Here is a 16,605-nt window from a genome sequence, read left to right as displayed (position 1 = left end):
CCTGTGTACTGCTACAGTGCTGGCGTCACAACCAATATCACACCTGTGTACTGCTACAGTGCTGGCGTCACAACCAATATCACACCTGTGTACTGCTACAGTGCTGGCGTCACAACCAATATCACACCTGTGTACTGCTACTTTGCTGGCGTCACAACCAATATCACACCTGTGTACTGCTACAGTGCTGGCGTCACAACCAATATCACACCTGTGTACTGCTACAGTGCTGGCGTCACAACCAATATCACACCTGTGTACTGCTACAGTGCTGGCGTCACAACCAATATCACACCTGTGTACTGCTACTTTGCTGGCGTCACAACCAATATCACACCTGTGTACTGCTACAGTGCTGGCGTCACAACCAATATCACACCTGTGTACTGCTACAGTGCTGGCGTCACAACCAATATCACACCTGTGTACTGCTACTTTGCTGGCGTCACAACCAATATCACACCTGTGTACTGCTACAGTGCTGGCTTCACAACCAATATCACACCTGTGTACTGCTACAGTGCTGGCGTCACAATCAATATCACACCTGTGTACTGCTACAGTGCTGGCGTCACAACCAATATCACACCTGTGTACTGCTACAGTGCTGGCGTCACAACCAATATCACACCTGTGTACTGCTACAGTGCTGGCGTCACAACCAATAGAGAGAATCATAATGAGCCCAGACCTATCACCATGTGGATTTAATTTGTTACACATCAATTCAAATGGATCCATCACATCACACACCACACACATCATCACACACCACACACATCATCACACACATCATCACACACCACACACATCATCACACACCACACACATCATCACACACCACACACATCATCACACACATCATCACACACCACACACATCATCACACACATCATCACACACCACACACATCATCACACACATCATCACACACCACACACATCATCACACACATCATCACACACCACACACATCATCACACACCACGCACATCATCACACACCACACACATCATCACACACCACACACATCATCACACATCACACACATCATCACACACATCATCACACATCACACACATCATCACACACCACACACATCATCACACACCACGCACATCATCACACACCACGCACATCATCACACACCACGCACATCATCACACACATCATCACACACCACACACATCATCACACACCACGCACATCATCACACACCACGCACATCATCACACACCACGCACATCATCACACACCACGCACATCATCACACACCACGCACATCATCACACACCACGCACATCATCACACACCACACACACATCATCACACACCACGCACATCATCACACACCACACACACATCATCACACACCACACACATCATCACACACATCATCACACACCACGCACATCATCACACACCACGCACATCATCACACACCACACACACATCATCACACACCACACACTCACATGGGTGACCACACCCCAATGATTTACATACTAAATTGTCCATTTTCACCCCATTGACAAGCTATTATTCCTGAAATAATTTGAGAGGGTAATAATATCCGAGATAATAAAACACAATAGAAGAGCAGGGAGATAAGTGAGGAGAATCCCTCCAAACAATGACTATCCACCCACCAACGCTGCACTTACACTGGCCAACACATTTTCTAAAGTTGTTTGGTTCAGAAATAAAATTCTCCATTTCTTAATGATTTTTCTGTGCTGAATTTAAATATCACAAGGAAAAGTGTGAATTGTCTCTAGTTTCTCTGATATGGGAGATTTCTCATGTGACTGTGAATTGTATAGAATCCAGTATAATAGCCGACAGATTTATTACTTCTGCATCATAAGGAAGCGCGGTCACTGTTCATAAACTCCTGAAATATATTCATAGGAAACTTAGTTCTATCTGAGATCAGCTACAATTTACCGGCAGATCTAAGAATTGTTACAAATGAATTCTGTTTATTGACCTCTGGGATGTCGCTCCTTATTCTGTGGCTTCTCGGTGCAGTCACACGTCTTTTGTATTCATCCATGGGATTGTCTCTGATAAGGCCGAGTTTACACACATGTGTCCATCCGTCGTGTTTCCCTCCGGCGCAGTAGAGAATCACCGAGGGAAACACATCTCTGAACTGATCCTATTGTTTTCAATGGGACAGTTCGTATGATCCGTTCTACAACTGATGCTGCCGGACCGACTGACAGACCGCACGTCAGAACGCTCCATGCAGTGTTGTAATGTACGGACAGCTCAGCTATCCCGCACTGCCCTCACTAAAGTGAATGGAGCGCCAGAGGCTCCTCTCTACAGTGCAGCACTATAGGACAGGGGTAGGGAACCTTGCAGCTGCAAAACTACAACTCTCATCATGTCTGTGATATCCAGGCATGATGGGAGTTGTAGTTTTGCAACAGATGGAGAGCCAAGGTTCCCCATCCCTGTAGTACATGCCCCCATGTACTGCTGCCCACAGTAGAGGGCTCCGGTGTCCTGCTGCCCCCTATATAGAAAAACTGATGAAAAAAACCGAAACGGATGCAACTAATATATGTAAACCAGAACTAACTGTCCAACAGTAATCTGCAAGCATTGATGGGTTCCATGAAGGCTGGGTTCACACTGCGTTTTTGCAATCCATTTTTTTCATCCGTTTTGTGTGCATCCGTTTTTCCATTGACTTCCATTATAAAAGAAAAACAGATCAAAAGAGATCCATTTTTTTTGACGGACACAAAAACGTAGCTGACACTTTTGTGTCCGTTATAAAAAAACTGATCCATTTTTTTGTTTAGTTTTTTTTTTCTAATGGAAATGGAAAAACAGATCAAAACGGATGCACACAAATGCATGTTGTTTTTTTTTTGCAAAAAACAGATGAAAAAAACGGGTTGCAAAAACACAGTGTGAACCTAGCCTTACCCTGATACCTTTTTTCCATATTGGTCATTCTAAGATGATGCAATATACCAGTTGATGATGCAAACTTTTCCCAGTATTGTATCACAGGCTGTATAGAAAGTACATCTATATCTTGGACATTAGAGCCAATTTCAAGTTCAACCAAGTTCAACTGTTTTCATGTCGGAAGCTTTTTGACTGTTGACCATTGTAATTAGAGACCAGACGTAATACATATAATAGTTGTGATTGTAAGGGGGGGGGGGGGCATGTGGGATGAACCAGAAATCTAATTCGTCAATAACAATGCTCGCTGCATTCCAGACTGTGAGGTCAAGAACCGCTTACCAAACCGTTATTCTCCTGGGACTTCAGTGCTCCCTGCACCCTGTACACACAGGCCGCTTACCAAACCGTTATTCTCCCCGGACTTCAGTGCTCCCTGCACCCTGTACACACGGGGCCGCTTACCAAACCGTTATTCTCCTGGGACTTCAGTGCTCCCTGCACCCTGTACACACAGGCCGCTTACCAAACCGTTATTCTCCCGGGACTTCAGTGCTCCCTGCACCCTGTACACACAGGGCCGCTTACCAAACCGTTATTCTCCTAGGACTTCAGTGCTCCCTGCACCCTGTACACACAGGCCGCTTACCAAACCGTTATTCTCCTGGGACTTCAGTGCTCCCTGCACCCTGTACACACAGGGCCGCTTACCAAACCGTTATTCTCCTGGGACTTCAGTGCTCCCTGCACCCTGTACACACAGGCCGCTTACCAAACCGTTATTCTCCTAGGACTTCAGTGCTCCCTGCACCCTGTACACACAGGCCGCTTACCAAACCGTTATTCTCCTAGGACTTCAGTGCTCCCTGCACCCTGTACACACAGGCCGCTTACCAAACCGTTATTCTCCTGGGACTTCAGTGCTCCCTGCACCCTGTACACACAGGGCCGCTTACCAAACCGTTATTCTCCCCGGACTTCAGTGCTCCCTGCACCCTGTACACACAGGCCGCTTACCAAACCGTTATTCTCCTGGGACTTCAGTGCTCCCTGCACCCTGTACACACAGGCCGCTTACCAAACCGTTATTCTCCCCGGACTTCAGTGCTCCCTGCACCCTGTACACACAGGGCCGCTTACCAAACCGTTATTCTCCAAGGACTTCAGTGCTCCCTGCACCCTGTACACACAGGGCCGCTTACCAAACCGTTATTCTCCTGGGACTTCAGTGCTCCCTGCACCCTGTACACACAGGGCCGCTTACCAAACCGTTATTCTCCTGGGACTTCGGCCTGTGTGTACAGGGTGCAGGGAGCACTGAAGTCCCAGGAGAATAACGGTTTGGTAAGCGGCCCTGTGTGTACAGGGTGCAGGGAGCACTGAAGTCCCAGGAGAATAACGGTTTGGTAAGCGGCCTGTGTGTACAGGCCGCTTACCAAACCGTTATTCTCCCGGGACTTCAGTGCTCCCTGCACCCTGTACACACAGGGCCGCTTACCAAACCGTTATTCTCCCGGGACTTCAGTGCTCCCTGCACCCTGTACACACAGGGCCGCTTACCAAACCGTTATTCTCCCCGGACTTCAGTGCTCCCTGCACCCTGTACACACAGGCCACTTACCAAACCGTTATTCTCCTGGGACTTCAGTGCTCCCTGCACCCTGTACACACAGGGCCGCTTACCAAACCGTTATTCTCCTGGGACTTCAGTGCTCCCTGCACCCTGTACACACAGGGCCGCTTACCAAACCGTTATTCTCCTGGGACTTCAGTGCTCCCTGCACCCTGTACACACAGGCCGCTTACCAAACCGTTATTCTCCTGGGACTTCAGTGCTCCCTGCACCCTGTACACACAGGGCCGCTTACCAAACCGTTATTCTCCTAGGACTTCAGTGCTCCCTGCACCCTGTACACACAGGGCCGCTTACCAAACCGTTATTCTCCTGGGACTTCAGTGCTCCCTGCACCCTGTACACACAGGGCCGCTTACCAAACCGTTATTCTCCTGGGACTTCAGTGCTCCCTGCACCCTGTACACACAGGGCCGCTTACCAAACCGTTATTCTCCTGGGACTTCAGTGCTCCCTGCACCCTGTACACACAGGGCCGCTTACCAAACCGTTATTCTCCCCGGACTTCAGTGCTCCCTGCACCCTGTACACACAGGCCGCTTACCAAACCGTTATTCTCCCGGGACTTCAGTGCTCCCTGCACCCTGTACACACGGGGCCGCTTACCAAACCGTTATTCTCCTAGGACTTCAGTGCTCCCTGCACCCTGTACACACAGGGCCGCTTACCAAACCGTTATTCTCCTGGGACTTCAGTGCTCCCTGCACCCTGTACACACGGGGCCGCTTACCAAACCGTTATTCTCCTAGGACTTCAGTGCTCCCTGCACCCTGTACACACAGGGCCGCTTACCAAACCGTTATTCTCCTGGGACTTCAGTGCTCCCTGCACCCTGTACACACAGGCCGCCTTACCAAACAGTTATTCTCTCCTGGGACTTCAGTGCTCCCTGCACCCTGTACACACAGGGCCGCTTACCAAACCGTTATTCTCTCCGGACTTCAGTGCTCCCTGCACCCTGTACACACAGGCCGCTTACCAAACCGTTATTCTCCTGGGACTTCAGTGCTCCCTGAACCCTGTACACACAGGGCCGCTTACCAAACCGTTATTCTCCTGGGGCTTCAGTGCTCCCTGCACCCTGTACACACAGGCCGCTTACCAAACCGTTATTCTCCTGGGACTTCAGTGCTCCCTGCACCCTGTACACACAGGCCGCTTACCAAACCGTTATTCTCCTGGGACTTCAGTGCTCCCTGCACCCTGTACACACAGGGCCGCTTACCAAACCGTTATTCTCCTAGGACTTCAGTGCTCCCTGCACCCTGTACACACAGGGCCGCTTACCAAACCGTTATTCTCCTGGGACTTCAGTGCTCCCTGCACCCTGTACACACATGGCCGCTTACCAAACCGTTATTCTCCTGGGACTTCAGTGCTCCCTGCACCCTGTACACACAGGGCCGCTTACCAAACGTTATTCTCCTGGGACTTCAGTGCTCCCTGCACCCTGTACACACAGGGCCGCTTACCAAACCGTTATTCTCCCCGGACTTCAGTGCTCCCTGCACCCTGTACACACAGGCCGCTTACCAAACCGTTATTCTCCCGGGACTTCAGTGCTCCCTGCACCCTGTACACACGGGGCCGCTTACCAAACCGTTATTCTCCTGGGACTTCAGTGCTCCCTGCACCCTGTACACACAGGGCCGCTTACCAAACCGTTATTCTCCTGGGACTTCAGTGCTCCCTGCACCCTGTACACACGGGGCCGCTTACCAAACCGTTATTCTCCTAGGACTTCAGTGCTCCCTGCACCCTGTACACACAGGGCCGCTTACCAAACCGTTATTCTCCTGGGACTTCAGTGCTCCCTGCACCCTGTACACACAGGCCGCTTACCAAACAGTTATTCTCTCCGGACTTCAGTGCTCCCTGCACCCTGTACACACAGGGCCGCTTACCAAACCGTTATTCTCTCCGGACTTCAGTGCTCCCTGCACCCTGTACACACAGGCCGCTTACCAAACCGTTATTCTCCTGGGACTTCAGTGCTCCCTGAACCCTGTACACACAGGGCCGCTTACCAAACCGTTATTCTCCTGGGGCTTCAGTGCTCCCTGCACCCTGTACACACAGGCCGCTTACCAAACCGTTATTCTCCGGGGACTTAAGTGCTACCTGCACCCTGTACACACAGGACCGCTTACCAAACCGTTATTCTCCTGGGACTTCAGTGCTCCCTGCACCCTGTACACACAGGGCCGCTTACCAAACCGTTATTCTCCCCGGACTTCAGTGCTCCCTGCACCCTGTACACACAGGCCGCTTACCAAACCGTTATTCTCCTGGGACTTCAGTGCTCCCTGCACCCTGTACACACAGGCCGCTTACCAAACCGTTATTCTCCTGGGACTTCAGTGCTCCCTGCACCCTGTACACACAGGCCGCTTACCAAACCGTTATTCTCCTGGGACTTCAGTGCTCCCTGCACCCTGTACACACAGGGCCGCTTACCAAACCGTTATTCTCCTAGGACTTCAGTGCTCCCTGCACCCTGTACACACAGGCCGCTTACCAAACCGTTATTCTCCTAGGACTTCAGTGCTCCCTGCACCCTGTACACACAGGGCCGCTTACCAAACCGTTATTCTCCTGGGACTTCAGTGCTCCCTGCACCCTGTACACACAGGGCCGCTTACCAAACCGTTATTCTCCTGGGACTTCAGTGCTCCCTGCACCCTGTACACACAGGCCGCTTACCAAACCGTTATTCTCCTGGGACTTCAGTGCTCCCTGCACCCTGTACACACAGGGCCGCTTACCAACCGTTATTCTCCCCGGACTTCAGTGCTCCCTGCACCCTGTACACACAGGCCGCTTACCAAACCGTTATTTCTCTCCGGACTTCAGTGCTCCCTGCACCCTGTACACCACAGGCCGCTTACCAAACCGTTATTCTCCTGGGACTTCAGTGCTCCCTGCACCCTGTACACACAGGCCGCTTACCAAACCGTTATTCTCTCCGGACTTCAGTGCTCCCTGCACCCTGTACACACAGGGCCGCTACCAAACGTTATTCTCCTGGGACTTCAGTGCTCCCTGCACCTTGTACACACAGGCCGCTTACCAAACCGTTATTCTCCTGGGACTTCAGTGCTCCCTGCACCCTGTACACACAGGCCGCTTACCAAACCGTTATTCTCCTGGGACTTCAGTGCTCCCTGCACCCTGTACACACAGGCCGCTTACCAAACCGTTATTCTCCTGGGACTTCAGTGCTCCCTGCACCCTGTACACACAGGGCCGCTTACCAAACCGTTATTCTCCTGGGACTTCAGTGCTCCCTGCACCCTGTACACACAGGCCGCTTACCAAACCGTTATTCTCCTGGGACTTCAGTGCTCCCTGCACCCTGTACACACAGGGCACACAGGGCCGCTTACCAAACCGTTATTCTCCACGGACTTCAGTGCTCCCTGCACCCTGTACACACAGGGCCGCTTACCAAACCGTTATTCTCCACGGACTTCAGTGCTCCCTGCACCCTGTACACACAGGGCCGCTTACCAAACCGTTATTCTCCTGGGACTTCAGTGCTCCCTGCACCCTGTACACACGGGGCCGCTTACCAAACCGTTATTCTCCTGGGACTTCAGTGCTCCCTGCACCCTGTACACACAGGGCCGCTTACCAAACCGTTATTCTCCTGGGACTTCAGTGCTCCCTGCACCCTGTACACACAGGGCCGCTTACCAAACCGTTATTCTCCTGGGACTTCAGTGCTCCCTGCACCCTGTACACACGGGGCCGCTTACCAAACCGTTATTCTCCTGGGACTTCAGTGCTCCCTGCACCCTGTACACACAGGGCCGCTTACCAAACCGTTATTCTCCTGGGACTTCAGTGCTCCCTGCACCCTGTACACACAGGGCCGCTTACCAAACCGTTATTCTCCTGGGACTTCAGTGCTCCCTGCACCCTGTACACACAGGGCCGCTTACCAAACCGTTATTCTCCTGGGACTTCAGTGCTCCCTGCACCCTGTACACACAGGGCCGCTTACCAAATTCCTCAGGACAGTAAAGCGGGGGGAAGAGACTGTCCCAACTCCTACTTTTGCAACATTAATTTACAGACAGAACGCAGACAATATAGAAAGACAAAGAGACCAACCAAAATACAAATGATCGTTCACTATAAATGATCTACGTAGCACAATGGATGTTCTACCTTATAGACATGTCATTATAGTCACTCTCTGAGAATTCTCAACTATCACACATCCTGTTGTTGTGGAAGGCAGCGCCATCAGGAGTGTTGTAGGGGGATGAGAGACCCCTCAAAATGTAGGAGTATTAACCGATATAGGGTGTTACAGTATGTGGGAAGGGGGTGGGGTCATATATGGATCCATTTATCTACACAAGGGGGGTCACATATAGCATCCACTTATCTACATGGGGGGGGGGGTCACATATGGGAGCTTTGACCTTTTGTCCCTTTCTCTGCTGTTCTGCTTTCCATATTGTACTGTTTAAACCCAGACAACTATCAGATGCCACAAATACAGAACATTATAGCTGCTTACATGGCTAACTACTTATTGTTCTCAGTGTTGCAGCCACCTCCAGCTGAGATACAAGTGTGGTGTCCCACTGTAGGTGTTGCTCTCTTTTACACCCCCCGTAAAAGTCTGTACTTATTTGTGATTTTACAGTAGCTTTTGTGTTACTAAACATGACCACTAGATGCCGCTGTGCCAGGTTCCTTCAAAAGTATTAGTCCTTAGTCAGTATCCCACATGGGTAGGATGGAGAACAGAGCCCTCTTACAAACTTCTTTCTAGAGGCACCTCACAAGCTGTATGATGCGCTGTTAATCCCTTTAGGAGAGGACTAGCCTACAGATAACCTCAACCCACACTAAGGACTAGGAGTGAGAACAGTGCAGGACAGTATCCGCAAAAGAGCCAAAGAGCTAGGAACTGATCCAGGTGGAGCAAAGTTACAAAGAAAGTCGATGAACTCCATCTCGCAGTGCGGGTGTACTTAGGAATTTTAACCATTCCGATCATCCCTGTTACTAACCATTCTGCTCATCCCAGGTAACAGGGTCTGGGACCTGTGTCACCTATCAGTACGGTTCAGCCAAAGCTAGTGAACATCAGGTGGTGTGAAGACTATAGGAAAAGGTCAATACACAGGCACAGGTTGTCTTCTTCTTCTACAAGTATTCTTCTCCAACCTCCCGGCAGAGCATATTACTACTTGGGTTGAGACTCTCACGGCACTCTCCTCTCTACTACGCTACCTCAGCACAACCTTATCAGCTCTACTACATCCTACTCCGCACTTATCCCACAGATCTGGTGGTTCTATGTTTGTGTATTTATTGGACCTGTATCAGTACCTGAAGATTCGTTGTATTACCTGCTGCACATTTACAAGTAGTAACCGAGTCACCGTTATCACCCGAGTCTGTGATTATTCATCACCACCTGCACAGTATATACACCACAACCTTGGGACCTCTCCCCTATCTGTGGGTGGGGGGGTCCTACTATCCGGGAGGGACACTACACCGCTCTGACCACCTGCACAGTATATACACCGCAACCTTGGGACCTCTCCCCTATCTGTGGGTGGGGGGTCCTACTATTCGGGAGGGACATTACACCGCTCTGACCACCTGCACAGTATATACACCACAACCTTGGGACCTCTCCCCTATCTGTGGGTGGGGGGTCCTACTATCCGGGAGGGACACTACACCGCTCTGACCACCTGCACAGTATATACACCACAACCTTGGGACCTCTCTCCTATCTGTGGGTGGGGGGTCCTACTATCTGGGAGGGACACTACACCGCTCTGACCACCTGCACAGTATACACACCACAACCTTGGGACCTCTCCCCTATCTGTGGGTGGGGGGTCCTACTATCCGGGAGGGTCATTACCCCGCTCTGACCACCTGCACAGTATATACACCACAACCTTGGGACCTCTCCCCTATCTGTGGGTGGGGGGTCCTACTATCCGGGAGGGACACTACACCGCTCTGACCACCTGCACAGTATATACACCACAACCTTGGGACCTCTCCCCTATCTGTGGGTGGGGGGTCCTACTATCCGGGAGGGTCACTACACCGCTCTGACCACCTGCACAGTATATACACCACAACCTTGGGACCTCTCCCTATCTGTGGGTGGGGGGTCCTACTATCCGGGAGGGACACTACACCGCTCTGACCACCTGCACAGTATATACACCACACCCTTGGGACCTCTCCCCTATCTGTGGGTGGGGGGTCCTACTATCCGGGAGGGTCACTACACCGCTCTGACCACCTGCACAGTATATACACCACAACCTTGGGACCTCTCCCTATCTGTGGGTGGTCGGTCCTACTACTATCCGGGAGGGTCACTACACCGCTCTTACCACCTGCACAGTATATACACCGCAACCTTGGGACATCTCCCCTATCTGTGGGTGGGGGGTCCTACTATCTGGGAGGGACACTACACCGCTCTGACCGCCTGTGACTACACTGACCCAAGGGACCCTACAGGACACCGACCACAGGGGAGAAGGGTACAAGCGGCCTTACACTATAACAGCAGGAGTGCCATCCCACCTGTGTGTCACATGACGCCAGTGCCAGGTGGGCAATCTAATAGGATCCGGCTGTATCTGCGTCACACTACAGCAACCAGCAAGTGACCGGCCGTCCCTCCGCTATAACACCATCCGGGGGCCAACCACACAAGGAGTATCTAACAGCTGAAATAAATAAGGGGTGCTGAGAAAAAAACAATAGTGAGCTGTATATCTCTTCTGCAGCAATGCAAATCATTGAAGAATATCCATGTCATCTTATAATGCAGCCAAAGTAGAACAAGTCAAGTTTGATGCCATCTCCATGCACGCCAAACCGGAGATAGCCGCCCAGCAGAAGATGGTAGATGATGGATCCGGAGAAGCAGAGGTAATGATATGTTGTGTGGAACTGCTATAATACTGCTATAATACTGCTATAATACTGTAATAATACTGTAATAATACTGCAATAATACTGCTATAATACTGCTATAACACTGTAATAATACTGTAATAATACTGCTATAATACTGCTATAACACTGTAATAATACTGTAATAATACTGCTATAATACTGCTATAACACTGTAATAATACTGTAATAATAATGCTATAATACTGCTATAATACTGCCCCCAGGAGCATAGCTAAAGGCTGATGGGCCCTGGTGCAAAATTTTAGCATGCCCCACCATGCCATCCCCTCATGTACTGTACCACTGCCCCTCCCCCCTCATGTACTGTACCTCCCCCCTCATGTACTGTACCACTGCCTCCTCTAATCCCCCTAATATAGTGCCCCACATAGTATCCACACACACGCTGTACACACAGGCACATACATACAGTCCCATATACACATACAGACATAGAGATACATAGAAATACATATACACAGGCACATATAGTCTAGCACACAGGGTCTGTGTGTCTCTGTATGTAAGTGCCTGTTATATAACCATTCAGTCAGGTATACCCACACATACATATATACTGTACACAGAGGCATATACAGTCAGGTATACCCACACACACATATATACTGTACACAGAGGCATATACAGTCAGGTATACCCACACATACATATATACTGTACACAGAGGTATATACAGTCAGGTATACCCACACATACATATATACTGTACACAGAGGTATATACAGTCAGGTATACCCACACATACATATATACTGTACACAGAGGCATATACAGTCAGGTATACCCACACATACATATATACTGTACACAGAGGCATATACAGTCAGGTATACCCACACATACATATATACTGTACACAGAGGCATATACAGTCAGGTATACTCACACATACATATATACTGTACACAGAGGCATATACAGTCAGGTATACCCACACATACATATATACTGTACACAGAGGTATATACAGTCAGGTATACCCACACATACATATATACTGTACACAGAGGCATATACAGTCAGGTATACCCACACATACATATATACTGTACACAGAGGTATATACAGTCAGGTATACCCACACATACATATATACTGTACACAGAGGCATATACAGTCAGGTATACCCACACATACATATATACTGTACACAGAGGTATATACAGTCAGGTATACCCACACATACATATATACTGTACACAGAGGCATATACAGTCAGCTTCAGAAATACTCATACAGGGAGGGGACAGACACACACAGAGTCCTGTACACTGAGGCACTGACATATCCCATAGTCTTCCCCACTGATCAGCATCAGACCTTATGCAGCAGATCTCACTCCTCCTCCTCCTGGAGCATGGAATAGGGTCAGGCCGTCAGTGCTCAGAGAGGCCGCCTCCTCCTCCTCCTCCTCCTTCTCCTCCTCCTCCTCCTCCTCCTCCTGGAGCATGGAATAGGGTCGGGCCGTCAGTGCTCAGAGAGGCCGCCTCCTCCTCCTCCTCCTCCTCCTTCTCCTCCTCCTCCTCCTCCTCCTCCTCCTCCTCCTGGAGCATGGAATAGGGTCGGGCCGTCAGTGCTCAGAGAGGCCTCCTCCTCCTCCTCCTCCTCCTCCTGGAGCATGGAATAGGGTCGGGCCGTCAGTGCTCAGAGAGGCCGCCTCCTCCTCCTCCTCCTCCTCCTGGAGCATGGAATAGGGTCGGGCCGTCAGTGCTCAGAGAGGCCGCCTCCTCCTCCTCCTCCTCCTGCTGCTGCTGCACACAGTCAGTGGAAGTGTCTGGCAGGGCCCTCAGCATCTGCTATAGAAAGCGGGGATCCTGGGAGGGAGGGGGGGGGGGTGTCCACTGCACTGCCGCAGCCTTTCTTAATATGCAGCCTGCTTTGTGCAGTTCTCCCAAACCGGCTGTCATTATCACAGCCGATTGGGGAGAACTGTGAGTGACAGAACGTGGTAAGAGGGGGGATGGGAGTCAGTGGGCCCGGTCACCATGACGACCACTGCAACCCCTATAGCTACACCACTGACAGTCCCCTATATACAGGGATATACTACTATAATACTGCTCCTATATACAGGGATATACTACTATAATACTGCTCCTATATACAGGAATATACTACTATAATACTGCTCCTATATACAGGAATATACTACTATAATACTGCTCCTATATACAGGAATATACTACTATAATACTGCTCCTATATACAGGAATATAACTACTATAATACTGCTCCTATATACAGGGATATAACTACTATAATACTGCTCCTATATACAGGGATATAACTACTATAATACTGCTCCCTATATACAGGAATATAACTACTATAATACTGCTCCTATATACAGGGATATAACTACTATAATACTGCTCCTATATACAGGGATATAACTACTATAATACTGCTCCTATATACAGGAATATAACTACTATAATACTGCCACTATATACAGGAATATAACTACTATAATACTGCCACTATATACAGGAATATACTACTATAATACTGCTCCTATATACAGGAATATAACTACTATAATACTGCTCCTATATACAGGGATATAACTACTATAATACTGCTCCTATATACAGGGATATAACTACTATAATACTGCCCCTATATACAGGAATATAACTACTATAATACTGCCCCCTATATACAGGAATATAACTACTATAATACTGCTCCTATATACAGGAATATAACTACTATAATATTGCTCCCTATATACAGGGATATAACTACTATAATACTGCTCCTATATACAGGAATATAACTACTATAATACTGCTCCTATATACAGGGATATAACTACTATAATACTGCTCCTATATACAGGAATATAACTACTATAATACTGCCCCCTATATACAGGGATATACTACTATAATACTGCCCCCTATATACAGGGATATACTACTATAATACTGCTCCTATATACAGGGATATAACTACTATAATACTGCTCCTATATACAGGGATATAACTACTATAATACTGCCCCCTATATACAGGAATATACTACTATAATACTGCTCCTATATACAGGGATATAACTACTATAATACTGCTCCTATATACAGGGATATAACTACTATAATACTGCTCCTATATACAGGAATATACTACTATAATACTGCCCCTATATACAGGAATATAACTACTATAATACTGCTCCTATATACAGGAATATACTACTATAATACTGCCCCCTATATACAGGAATATACTACTATAATACTGCTCCTATATACAGGGATATACTACTATAATACTGCCCCCTATATACAGGGATATAACTACTATAATACTGCTCCTATATACAGAGATATACTACTATAATACTGCTCCTATATACAGGAATATACTACTATAATACTGCTCCTATATACAGGGATATAACTACTATAATACTGCTCCTATATACAGGAATATAACTACTATAATACTGCTCCTATATACAGGGATATAACTACTATAATACTGCTCCTATATACAGGAATATACTACTATAATACTGCTCCTATATACAGGAATATACTACTATAATACTGCCCCTATATACAGGGATATAACTACTATAATACTGCTCCTATAAACAGGAATATAACTACTATAATACTGCTCCTATATACAGGAATATACTACTATAATACTGCTCCTATATACAGGAATATAACTACTATAATACTGCCCCTATATACAGGGATATACTACTATAATACTGCTCCTATATACAGGAATATACTACTATAATACTGCTCCTATATACAGGAATATAACTACTATAATACTGCTCCTATATACAAGAATATAACTACTATAATACTGCTCCTATATACAGGAATATACTACTATAATACGGCTCCCTATATACAGGAATATACTACTATAATACTGCTCCTATATACAGGAATATACTACTATAATACTGCTCCTATATACAGGAATAAAACTACTATAATACTGCTCCTATATACAGGGATATAACTACTATAATACTGCTCCTATATACAGGAATATACTACTATAATACTGCTCCTATATACAGGAATATAACTACTATAATACTGCTCCCTATATACAGGGATATAACTACTATAATACTGCTGCTATATACAGGGATATAACTACTATAATACTGCCCCCTATATACAGGGATATAACTACTATAATACTGCTCCTATATACAGGGATATAACTACTATAATACTGCTCCTATATACAGGGATATAACTACTATAATACTGCTCCTATATACAGGAATATAACTACTATAATACTGCTCCTATATACAGGGATATAACTACTATAATACTGCCCCTATATACAGGGATATAACTACTATAATACTGCTCCTATATACAGGAATATAACTACTATAATACTGCTCCTATATACAGGGATATAACTACTATAATACTGCTCCTTTATACAGGAATATACTACTATAATACTGCTCCCTATATACAGGAATATACTACTATAATACTGCTCCTATATACAGAGATATACTACTATAATACTGCTCCTTTATACAGGAATATACTACTATAATACTGCTCCTATATACAGAGATATACTACTATAATACTGCTCCTTTATACAGGAATATAACTACTATAATACTGCTCCTATATACAGGGATATAACTACTATAATACTGCTCCTATATACAGGAATATAACTACTATAATACTGCTCCTATATACAGGAATATAACTACTATAATGCGGTTCAGGGAAGAAACAGAGTGCTGCACCTCACACCCATGGCTGATACTAGTGCCGCTTGGCTAAATAAAAAACACATCAGAATTTTGTGTATGAATTGATCAAGCCATACTGCCCCATGTACCTCGTGCCGGTATCTGATACACATGGGTCCCTACACTAAGTCCTGTGACATTGGGGTTGCAGGGCCGTTCCATGGCCTCCCTTCCCTGCATGTGAACGCTTTGCGGGGTTGGCGGTCGCTGACCGACACGGTGTGGAGTTAGCGTAGGAACCCGTGTGGACCAGAGGACCTGCGCGGTGGTACACGGGGCAATATGGCTTG

General features: G+C 47.4%; 1 protein-coding gene across 6 annotated transcripts in view; it reads left to right on the top strand.

The window, feature by feature from the left end:
- Positions 1–16,605, top strand: part of VIL1 (villin 1) — a 166,321-nt gene that overhangs the window by 100,184 nt on the left and 49,532 nt on the right. For all 6 annotated transcript variants that reach the window (XM_069982257.1, XM_069982262.1, XM_069982261.1 and 3 more), the window contains exon 11: positions 11,396–11,496. In XM_069982257.1, the coding sequence (XP_069838358.1) occupies positions 11,396–11,496 (101 nt within the window). The remainder of the gene's footprint in view (positions 1–11,395; positions 11,497–16,605) is intronic.

Source organism: Dendropsophus ebraccatus, chromosome 9 (assembly GCF_027789765.1).
Source record: "Dendropsophus ebraccatus isolate aDenEbr1 chromosome 9, aDenEbr1.pat, whole genome shotgun sequence".
Lineage (NCBI taxonomy): Eukaryota > Metazoa > Chordata > Amphibia > Anura > Hylidae > Dendropsophus > Dendropsophus ebraccatus.
Note: the sequence above shows the minus strand (reverse complement) of the source record. Positions and strands in the feature narration are given on the sequence as shown.